Below are 11,660 nucleotides of genomic sequence, written 5' to 3'. Positions count from 1 at the left end.
AAATTAATGGTACAAACAAAAATAAAATTAAAAAACAATCGATCACCACCCACAAGTGACAGCATTTGGAGCCCGCAGGGGTACCGTAACGTTTTCCAAAGGCTCCACACATAGCTTGTCTTAAGATAATGGCATGACAATATCAAATAGGATCCGTGACAGACTTACAGACTATGATGGATGCCCTTCCCTAACTTAAAATAGTTGACTATATGAACACACAATCTTCAACTACTACCTTCGAATGCTGAGAAATTTCCATTTGAAGTGCTAAATTATTTATTTATAACTTTAAATAGTATTATAATACTTCTAAAAAATAAATCTGCTCCAATAATAAGTGCCAAAATAAAGATATCATTAATATTTTAATATTTTTTATTAAATTTTAAATTTAAATAATTAATATTTTATAATAAAAATTAAAATAGACCAATTAAAAATGACGGTTAAAATTTACATCTCTTTTTTTTTTCTCTTCAAAAGTTATAAAAATGACACCCCAAGAAGGTTGTTGCCATTTTGTAACCCTATATCCCATCCCTTGGAGTGATTAATTTTTAATCCAGAATACCATTTTGACGATTATGGAAATGACACCCCATATGCCACTCCCTGGAGATTTCTAAGGTTCTATCCCAACACAAAATATAATATATTAATACACAAATGTCAGAAAAAATGTGACTATTGAATATTTAAGTAGTATTTTCGAGCTTTCCATGCTCTTTGTGACTTTGGGTATCATATAATATTTTAGAGTTTAAATAGGCGAATAGACTAATATCATTGACATTGAAGTCTATTAAAGGTAGTATTGCCAATTTCTTAAACGACACTTAGGTATAAGGGGAGAAAATTAAACATTGAAACACAACTAACTCGGCCAAGTCTAACTTAGCGGGTGAGATGCCATACCGGCCGGCTAATTAGACGTCAGGCCGTGGCCTCTAGTGCTGCTCGAAATTGAGCCGGAACGCGGAGCAGGGGAGCCTGGATGTCACCGGGCTTGCCGAGCTGACCACAGGCGGCCATCCGATCATCACCTCGACTGAGTCGCAGGAACACTACACATCCAGCCTCGGCCAGAATGTTCCGAAACTGTATCATCTTCTCTTCGTCTGTTGGTTTAAACTGGGACCCGGAATGAGGGTTGAATGAGATAAGATTAATCTTGCATGGAATGCCCTGAACAAGATTAATCAGCCTCTTTGCGTCCTCAATACTGCAGGCAGAAAGAGATAGTTGCACAGTGGCAATAGGTACAGATTGGAGAAGATAAATAGAATCCTTTTTAAGCTTCAAAGAATACTAAAATGATGTGCCATATAACTCTAAGAAAGGAACTAAGGGCAACCTTGAATCGTTCTGCAACAGAACAACAAAAGATCAAGCCTTCATCCCACCGTGTGGGGTCGGCTCTTGAATGGTTCGGCAATTTGGAAAAAATTTCATTAAGGAAGAGAGAGTGATGTGATCGTGTGAAGACATTCATCAGACACTTGCAATAACCAAAGTCAAATAACCATTCACAAGTAAATAAACTGAAACTATGTTTCACAACCCCCGGTAGAGACTGGAGACATCTCACAAGAGCTGAGGTAAATAACAGAAGGGTAAAATATATGATTTTCTTCAGCAAAGATGGATCTAAATTGTACACTGGGGTACTCCATTTTTAAACAATAAATGAAAAGAAACTCAAAATTGATTAAAAGGAAAATTTTGAAGGTTCTCACACACTCATAATTTCCACAAGCCAAATTTCATTTACAGGTCCAAAAATTCTTTTGCAAAATAATCCAATCCTTCCTAGATATTAGTGGCCCAACCACTTAAAATATATTTGAGCTTGCCAAGAAGCCCTCGGTACCATCATAGTTGGAGGAACAATATCTAATTGAGGATGCTCCAGTCTTCTTAAAAATGTAAGTTTCGATTGAAAAATATAAGCAACACCAAATTGCTCTAGAGCCAAATCCTTCATTTGTCCTACCCATCGCCCCCCTGTTTGGAATTTCCCCTAACGGGTAATCTCCGAACTATTTGAAATATAGAAAAGCCATTTAAGTAATATTTCCACTAGCAAAAAAAAAAAAGTGACATTTCCAAAAGGGATGCAAATGGATTTGTTGGTCCACTAATCATTGACAGTTCGTTCTAGAATTGCTAAACTTGCATTACTCGTAACAGTACCTAGAATCACTACTGCCACCTACTGCCCTCTTTATTTATCCTAAAAAAGAAAAAGAAAACCATCATAGAATGCAGTTGCTTTGATGGGTTGACATGAAACAGCCTAAAAACTCAGTCAAAACCAATGCAATTGCCAAAAATGGCAATCTAGTCACTCTTTTTCTTTTACAAGGAAGCCTGATAACCCTTAAGAATGATCAACAATGCTAGATGACAAATCAATATGCATGTTACAGGCTCTGATTTTCTGAAGTACCAAGCAGTTCTGTTAAATCATTTGTATTAGATTAGTTGATTGTCTCGGGTGAGCAGTTAATGTTAGGGATGTATTCGGTATTTCATTTAGTTGTTCTGTTAGTTGGTTAGTTATAACAGCCAAAGCCGTTAGTTCATTAAGTCTTGTTTTGTCTGCCCTTATGTTCTATAAATAAGGGGTCGGAGGCATTTAGTTCTCACAGGTTTTTTTGATTTTATCTTGAGAATTCTGTGCGAGTATGTGCTGTGTAGAGGAAAGCAATTGAGAGCTGTGTAATTTGTTGTAATCTCTGTATAGCCTAGGCATAGGGTTGTGAGAGAGGGTTTGGTTCAGTACATGTAATCGTTTTCAAGATTCAAGATAGTGGAGAAGAGGCCAGAGGCAGTCTGGATGTAGGTTTCCTTAAAGAAAACTGAACCGGGATAAATCTAGTGTCTTCTTGTGTGTGTGTTCTTCTAATTTGCTGCTTTCATATTCTGTTTTTCCATTTCTTTTGTGTGTGGGGTAATTCCGATTATCTTGAGGGTAGAGTGTTTGATTAAGTGAGCCGGAAGATTGGGACAAGAAGTTTCGAACTGTGATTCGAGAATAAACATGAATATAATAGACTTAAATGCCATGTATGATGAAGTAACATGAAATTGAATAGTCATCACAATCTAAATTATCAGCAGTGCAGAATCCTTCTTACCTGTCATTAATGCCTGCAAGCATTACATACTCGAACAGAACTTTGTAATTATTTTTGAAACGAAGCTCCTCTCTAAGGGTCCCCAGAAGAATGCCTAGGTTATATTTCCTGTTAATTGGCATGATCCAATTCCTAACCTGCAAAGTATAAAATTGTTTTAAGGGTGATCTTACGACTCTCACAATGCCGCCAAAACAAGGTACGGAAGGAAATACCTCATCAGTTGTTGCATTCAAGCTGACTGCTAAAGCACAATTAGATTCATAAAGAAAACGTTTTAATTGAGGGACAAGTCCACTGGTTGAAACAGTAACCTTGCGAGGACTGAAATAAAGGCCTTGCTCGTGCACCATTATATCTGCAGCTTTTATGACATTTTCAATGTTGTGAAGTGGCTCTCCCATTCCCTGCAGATTCAATTTTATATAACTGTTTAAGAAGAAACAAAATAAAGATTTCTAAACTAGGCCTGTTATATTGGCTTAAAAAGATTCAGGTTGGTTCCTCACATAGTTGCCAAACTCCTGACTTAGCTATGATCTTACAAGCCATTTTGGTGAACTCGATCTAGGTTTTCCTTGGAGATAAGGTCTTACAGTTTTTATAATATCTTATTGAATAATAGAATATCAATCTCAATCCAAATCTAGTCCAATCTAATTCTAAACTTCATTTTTTCTTAGTATATTGGCTTTCCTATCGCCACTTTGTTGGTGGCCTGAACACTCATTTCACACTAGGTTCATTCAAAATAAGTAAGAATGGTTCATATTGCGTCAAATGTAAAGAGAGCATCCTTGGTGCAATGACTCAGCATTTTTGTGAGAGTCAGTAAGGGTTGTTTGTGTACCTAACCTCACCCTTGCTTTGCAAAGAGGTTGTTTCTACAACTTGAACCATGTTTGTAGTCACATAAAACAAAAACACATCAAGACTTAGTACATGAGTTCTAGCTCGCTAATCATCTCTATATATGGCTCCTTACAGTCAAATAGTGAGTTGGAAGGAGAAAACAAATGAGACAATTGAATACATGGTTACAACTTCATGTGCACATTTAGTAAACACTTCTAACATTGAAGATATTCCTCCTTTTCAAAGCTATGCCCAAGCTTGGATAAAAGAGGGCTGTGTAGGTAGCCAACAACTGGGGTAAGAATTGCTGGTTCAAATAACCTAAATTCTGAACAAAATTAGAGAGTTGTAATTCGTGCAGCAGACTTCACCTAGTGGGATTAAGATTTGTGATGATAAATAATTGAATGCATTATACATGGTTATATTTAGGAAAATAAACAGCTGAAGGACAAAAGCAAAATAATGAACATCTTCATTGCCCTACTCTAACCACTTCACTATTTCAAAAACTAAAGATCTGAAGCAGAAAAGCAAGATAAAGCAATCTGAACATCTCCGCCCCCTTCTCTGACCTGCTTCATTCTTGAGCACACACCTCAGATAGACCATCAACTACAACCTTCTTCATTTCTTTCCTCCAATTAAAATAAGCTCAAACCTATTCATTCTTTACATATATATATTTGGCCATCTCAAACCTATTCATTTTCATTTTCATAATTCCTTACAATTGTTCTTTTGTCATTTCTATTGGGGTGTTATTCCCTTTCTTCTTTTCAATTTCCTTTAGTTACAACCATATGTTTTATCTTCTGTTGGTGGGTTTCACAATTAATTTTTCAATAACTTTTATAGTATCTATTGCTATCGCAAAATGCAACTATAAAGTTTCATTTATGACAATAATGCTTTATTTTCTTTAATTATTTTTGCTCGTCAACATTTCTAAATTTAAATGTTTTTATTTTTCTAATTTCTTTGACTATTGACTTAATGCAAAATGCTTTATTAGGGAGCTCCTCTTCTCCATCTCATTTGACTTCTACTTTTTTGCAATAAATGCTATATTTATGATTCATCATAGTATATTACAGAATCTTTTTTTATATTTTGCATAGGCTCAGTTGGTGTCTACTTATAATATAAATGTTCATACATTATTATAACATATTTTGTACTTCTGTCATCCGAGATCTTACTAACCCTGATCTAATTCTATGGTTCAATTTTATAAAGCTATCAGGTTATTCTACATAGTATCCATTTTCACAACGCTGGTCTCATCTAGCACAAATAGGAAAGGAAGCTTATCTCCAGGTATCAAAAGGTGAAGTGACCAAAGGATATCTAACATGTTTGATGATTTATTCAAAAGAAGTGTAATGCATTAGATGTGCAGTGGGAGAATGCAGACTAAGCTCGTCAATTAAGTCCATTAAAAGAAAGAAGCAGTTCCGACATCAAAATAGGCAGAATTGAAAATCACTGTATTTTACACCTACCATGAACACAACATTTGTAATGGAGCCAACTTCACTCGAGAGCAGCCGTCGAGCAAATACAGCCTGGTCTACTATTTCGGCAGCAGTTAAATTTCTTTTCAAACCCATTCTGAAAAATTGATTCATGTGTCATGCCTATCACCTTAATTGTGTCATTAATAACATAAGTATTATTGAAGGGAGAGGAATAAAGCTTACCTGCCGGTGTAGCAGAACTGACAATTCATGGCACAACCCACTTGACTTGAAACACAAACAGTAGTCCTGCCCCTCTCGCAAGGTATTACAACTGTTTCAATTACCAGCCCATCTTCCAATGTGAATAAAATCTGCAACAATCCTGTGAGTTAAAAATAAATGAGAAAAATCTTAAGAAACAAAAGAATTCTTGACAAAATAAAATATGCATTAGGCACTTTGTCTACCTATAAGCATATGGAAATTCCTACTCATTTGGAGGAATACAACCAACACACAAAGCAAATGGGTATCATAGCAACAAACAAGAAAGATTGTCCCTACCTTTCTGGTGCCATCAGATGCAGTAAGAACATCTTTCATTGATAAAGCCCTAAATTCAGCATGTTGACTCAACATTTTCCTGAAATCTTTGTTTAAACCTACAAATTAAATTAGACAAATAAAAGGTTAACAAAGTAATAAATAGAACTTCTATCTTCAATTATGCAGAAGTATAAGCATTGCACGGAAGAGCCAACAAATGCATGGAAGATCTAGAGGACTACTGCAAACAGAACCATGCAAAGATTAAGAGTAAAGTTCATGTATTGAAACAATAGTTTGAAACCAAAATAGAAAATAATGATGACAGATGAATGAGAAAGAATCCAAAGAATCAACCTTCCAATTCATCTATACAATGTGCCCAGATGTTATTCCCATAAAGGCGTTTCCATAACATTAGGGCCTGACCAGGCCTAAATCCATGCAATTGGACCCATTTCTGTTAAACAGATTCATAAAATTAGAAAGAGACTTGCAAAATGAGACGTCAGTGTTAAAGGATAGAACATATAGAAATACCCACATAAAAGGAAAATCTGAACATCGAAATCATGTATCAGTCACTAAATCCTGTGATTCAACAAGTTGCATGTTTCCCTTGAAATTTTAACAAGGTAACTCAAAAGTCAATACGAAGCAAAAATATGCAAAAGGAAAGGATAATTTATGTCTGTCAATTGAAAGAAAAAAAAGAAAGATGACTAACATGGCAGCAATTGCTTGGGGAAGAAAAGCAATAGCTTAAAATTTCCCTTTAAATTCATAAATCATTGAACAAACTTCCCAATGACAATTAGAAAAGGTAAAGGTCCCAAAACAGTTGCAGGTTACCTCAATTTATAAATAGTTCTATATTGCCATCTCTTGAAAAATATAGACCATGCAAGAGTTACTATACTGCCAGTGTTAGAAAGGGTACGATGTGTATACCTTGCCATGTCTTATTTGTAACACCTTTATGTAGGAATTTCACTACAAACTTGTTTTCTTTTCAAATCAAGGCTACAATAAGGTTGCTCCTTTGTGATTGGAAGGTCATGAGCTCAAATTCTGGAAATAACCTCTTTGCACCCTCCCTCGTCCTTCATAAGCAGGAAGCCTTGTGAATCAAGGATACCCTTTTAAGGATAGATGCAAACAAAGGGTTATACAAAACACATAGGCATTGATTTTGAAGAACCATTTAGACTAATAGCTCACTAGGACTTTCATTGCATTGTCAGGCACTCTAGGGTTGGTTATTTTATCAACTTGATGTATATGCCTTCTTGAATGAAGAAGCCTATGAACTTAGTATAGTCAAATTGATAGTTGGCAGAAAAATGTTTTAAGAAAAGCAAAAGGGAGCCAGCCTTGTACAGGAAACATGGAAATGGTAAGTGTTCTGTTGTTGCACTTTATGTTGATGATTTTGGTTTGGTGATGACAAGAAACAACAGAAAAATGATTCAAGAGTTCTAGAAAGACATGATAAAAAGAAATGAAAGAATAATATAGTGCTGATACATATTCTTGGCATAAAAATATATCAAAAGGATGACAGCGTGTTAATTTGTCAATAAAAGCTTGTCAAGAAGATTTTAAAAATATAAAATAGAATGTATGGGCGCAAACATATTCAAATTGCTCTGCTGATTAATAAGAAGTTAAAGAAAGATGGAGAGAGAAAAAAAAAAAAGATGCAACTCCATATAGAAGCTTGATTAGGAATTTACTTAACTACTACAAGGGCATATATTTTGTTTGCAGCAAGAATGCTTCAAATTCATGTACAATTCCAGCCATATTCATTTTCAAGAATCAAAGACAGTATTTGGGTATATCCAATGCACCATTGGTCACCGGATCAAGTATGGAAGGAATTCAAAGACAACACTACTCGAATTTGGTTGGTTGTGCACGTGACATGAAGAGCCCTTCTGGGGATACTTTCCAATTGGGTTCAAGTGTATTTACTTGGCACAAAGAAGTAAAAATCAGTTGCACAATCTTCTACTGAAGTTGAATATGTTTCAATTGCATTAGCAACATCACAAACTAGATAACCAAGAAGAATTTTGGAGGATATTGGAGGAAAGCAAAAAGATCCAACTACAGTCGTGGGTGACAATAAATCAATCATAGCAATAGCCAAGAGTCCAATTTATCATAGCTGAACGAAGGATATTGCTATAAAATGTCACTTTATTTGATATGCAATTGAAAAGGTTTGGTATAATTTGAGTTGTATAAGTGTTAAGAGCAATTATCTACTATATTCATCAAGCTCTTGTCAAAAGAGAAGTTGTCATGACCCCGAGGATCCCCAAGGATAGAGTAGGAAATATAATAGTATTTAGTTTACCTGCATTACTATACTTTGTAATTTCCTTTCTTCTTTCTGTTATAACTATTTGTTTTGGCTATAAGCAGTTATAGTCACTGTTGTAACTGCACATGGGTGCATGTGCAATACTATGAGGCTATAAAAGCCACAGCTAGAGAGGATGGAAAGGATGTTGTTGAATGGTAATTGAATATTCTCATTTCTTTCTCTACATTTCTCTCCAATCTCCCTCTCGTTTCTCTCTACTGCTCTCCCTCATTTCTCTCTAAATCCTTCCCCATTTCTGTCCAATCTTCCCTTAATTCCCTTTGTTCTTGGATTTCTCTATCGGATCCCTGTTATCCTTAATTTTTCTTCATTTCTTCAGATCTAACTCTCTCAATTCCTCCCCAATTACTTCTTAAACCAGTTATGAACTCTAGGTTCATGACAGAAGTTCATTCCACCGAGAGAAGTTTAGGGAGATGAAGGGCCACAATCAAAGGAAAGAGTGTTGTGGTTAACGTGCTTCAACTTATGCCTTCTTAATTAAAGTTAATTAAACCAGGTTAGATTTAATGCTATGATACGATAGAGTATAAGTGGTATTAGATTAATATATTAGGAAGGAGTTCTCGAAGAGAGTTTTAGAAGTTTATCAAGCCTATATAAATATGGCTTTGTCATGTAATCTTAGATTATGGTTTTGAGAATGAACAAATGAATGAAAAAGAGAAAAGAAAAAAAAAAATCTCTCCTATTTTTTGCTAAAGAATTTGCTTTGTTATTCAATGTTAGCAGCTAACAATAGCAATTCTAAAAGTCTAAGACTCTAAAGTACGAGTATGGATGCATCATACCGGAGTCAATCATCATACGGAGAACTGGAAACAGTATTGACCAAAAAAAACTTTTTTTGTTTTTTTTTTGGGAACCCGGGGGGGGGGAGGAGAGCGAGAATCTCAATTAGGATATTGATATGTGGCGGATTGAAGCTTGAGACCTCCCTCACCCACAAACTTTTCTTTTTCCCTTAATGGTCTAAACACCCTGAATGTTGACACTTCCATTGCATATCCTTAAATTCTATGCTGAATCCAATTATACTGCAATTTTGTTCTTCACAAGGTAGGAGTCGCATAAGTAGTTAAGCGGTGGTAAAGGTAAATTGCTACTCATTTATCTTCCGAGATTTTACAAGTTGTCTTTTCTACAACATTATTGGCTATTGGAAGAACGGAAGCAAGTAAACTACAACCTCTAAAAAACAGATATTGCTTTATGAAGTTTGCTTTTCTATAGTGTTATTGGCTATTAGAATCACAAAAGAAAGCAAATTACAACTTCCGAATACAGTCGCAGATTGTGCAAATTATAAAAATTGCATCAGATATTGATTTACGCAGCTAAAACTGAAAGGCATATAAAATATAACTGTCTATATACACACGGACATACTTCGAGTTCGGCATATCTCATTCCCTTGAGCAACGCCTTCTCTGAGACCTGATTCGGAACCCCCTGCTCCTCTTGGTCGACGACTGGTTCGAGAGGAGGAAGGGAAAAACTGGCGGCGGTTGAAAGCAAGCGGCGGAGGCGGAGGCGGGAGGACGATGGAGGAATGCGGCGAAGCGGAGCCGGAGAGGAGGGAAGTGGAGGAGGCCTGGTGACGAGGAGCAGATGATGGTGGTTCGCTCTCAGCCTCCTCATCCACACGCCGCAACTCGGCTCCATTCGTCTGCCAGGCAGTGGGCCGCTATTGGATCAAATAGGTCAGATGGCGAGAACCCATGACAAATTTCAGAAACGCGCCGTCAGTCAACAAGCGTTTGTAGTCCAACGGTTAGGATAATTGCCTTCCAAGCAATAGACCCGGGTTCGACTCCCGGCAAACGCACTTTTTGCATTTTTCTTTGTTATGTATATTTTTATCTCAATTTCTTTTTATGTCATGAATCCAAAGGAAAATTTATCCTACAGTTGTTTGTGTAATCAAAATTGATGAAATGACATTAAGGCTTAGTCTAATTGTCATTAATGAGCCAAAAATCAAAAATTAAAATTAATATCAATAAAAATATTTCCCTTTCAAAAGTCCAAACTTAGATTACGTTTTTTTTTTTTTTTCCTGTTTTTAAGTCATTTTTAATTTTTAATTTTCTAAAATAATGAAAACACGTTTTTTTATTATTTTTAAAAATATATTTTTAAAAATAAAAAAAATTATAAAAAAAAACTCAAAACAACAAAAAGTTATTTTGAGTGTTTTCATTCAAAATAAACTCTAAAAGTGTGTTTGATTGCACTAATTTTCTATGAAAAATACGTAATTATTACACATTTTTTATGAAAAATAATTAAACACTCTTAATTTTTCTATGGAAAAATATGTATGGTACAAGTATTTAAAACTTATTTCCATGAAATTTATTTTTCAAGGGGGTGAGATGATTTTTATTTTCTAGGTAATATTACCTAAAATTTAATGCAATCAAACATATCTTAAATTCAAAATATATTTATTTATTTATATTTTATTATTGTAATGAGAAAAAATATTACAAAATTCATAACTTTAAAATGTATATATTTTTTTAATAATATATTAACATTAAATATTTCTAATTTATTGAATAATCAAATTTATTGAATAAAATATCATTAAAAAATTATTTTCAAAATTTCAAAGAGAATGTATTTTTTAATTTTCTATTTTGAGAAATAATTTTTCAAAATGAGAAAAAGAACGTGTTTTTAATTTTTTAAAAACAGACTACCAAAATAAAAAATTAAAAATAAATTTAAAACTCAAAATTGAAAATTGAAAAGTAGAAAGAATGCAATCTTATATTTTTCCTCTTATAATTTTATTTTTTTTTCGTATAATTCATCAAGATTTATATTTTCAAATAAATTTAATCATTTACTTTAATGTGAACAAAGTGTAATGTATATTTTATTATCTCATTTTATATTTTTTATACGTAAAAGTTAAATTGACTTAAAAATAGTGTAATTAAAATAAAAAATAATAATTATCACACACAAAAAATCAAAATATAATAATTAAACTAACTTAAAAATCAAGTTTAGATAAATAATTGAAATAACGAAAAGTTCATGTACTCATAGAAAAAACAAGAAAGTATAAAGACAAAAATATAAATTTCGAGTTTTAAAAAGGTAGACATATAATACATTAACAATATTAAAATGTTAACACTCATAAAATGTATTAAATTATAGCAAATAGTATTTACCATTACAGTAGGTTAATGATTTTTCAAAAAGTGAATTGTTTAAATTAGAAGTAAAAAGCTTAATTAA

General features: G+C 33.9%; 1 protein-coding gene and 1 non-coding gene across 6 annotated transcripts; one reads left to right on the top strand and one right to left on the bottom strand.

Moving 5' to 3' along the window:
• Positions 1-634: 634 nt before the first annotated feature.
• Positions 635-10,099, bottom strand: LOC127788363 (uncharacterized). Of its 5 annotated transcripts, none has more exons than XM_052316542.1 (10): positions 9,792-9,940; positions 6,959-7,146; positions 6,552-6,625; positions 6,365-6,467; positions 6,026-6,123; positions 5,702-5,832; positions 5,504-5,612; positions 3,359-3,550; positions 3,144-3,280; positions 635-1,225 (listed from the first exon to the last, which is right to left on the bottom strand). In XM_052316542.1, the coding sequence occupies exons 3-10, from the start codon at positions 6,579-6,581 to the stop codon at positions 937-939; spliced, it is 1,089 nt and encodes a 362-aa protein (XP_052172502.1). In that variant the 5' UTR covers positions 6,582-6,625; positions 6,959-7,146; positions 9,792-9,940; the 3' UTR covers positions 635-936. The 5 variants fall into 5 exon arrangements, with proteins under 5 accessions (XP_052172502.1, XP_052172504.1, XP_052172503.1 ...); XM_052316544.1 differs by having other exon boundaries at positions 6,959-7,127; XM_052316543.1 differs by having other exon boundaries at positions 6,959-7,110.
• A 59-nt stretch (positions 10,100-10,158) lies between these two features.
• TRNAG-UCC (transfer RNA glycine (anticodon UCC)) lies at positions 10,159-10,230 on the top strand. The gene has a single exon. It is a non-coding gene; the product is annotated as a tRNA-Gly (tRNA).
• The last annotated feature ends 1,430 nt before the right edge of the window (positions 10,231-11,660 follow it).

The sequence above is a fragment of the Diospyros lotus genome, chromosome 13 (genome assembly GCF_014633365.1).
Source record: "Diospyros lotus cultivar Yz01 chromosome 13, ASM1463336v1, whole genome shotgun sequence".
Classification (NCBI taxonomy): Eukaryota; Viridiplantae; Streptophyta; class Magnoliopsida; order Ericales; family Ebenaceae; genus Diospyros; species Diospyros lotus.
Note: the sequence above shows the minus strand (reverse complement) of the source record. Positions and strands in the feature narration are given on the sequence as shown.

What these genes read in the sequence shown, in the direction of transcription:
- LOC127788363 (XM_052316541.1), bottom strand. Translation starts at nt 10,067, where the DNA reads ATGGAGCCGAGTTGCGGCGTGTGGATGAGGAGGCTGAGAGCGAACCAC. An exon ending in TTGTATAGATGAATTGGAAG is followed by an intron (nt 6,124 to 6,364) that starts GTTGATTCTTTG and finishes TTTAATTTGTAG; the next exon opens with GTTTAAACAAAGATTTCAGG. An exon ending in TTACAAATGTTGTGTTCATG is followed by an intron (nt 3,551 to 5,503) that starts GTAGGTGTAAAA and finishes TTGAATCTGCAG; the next exon opens with GGAATGGGAGAGCCACTTCA.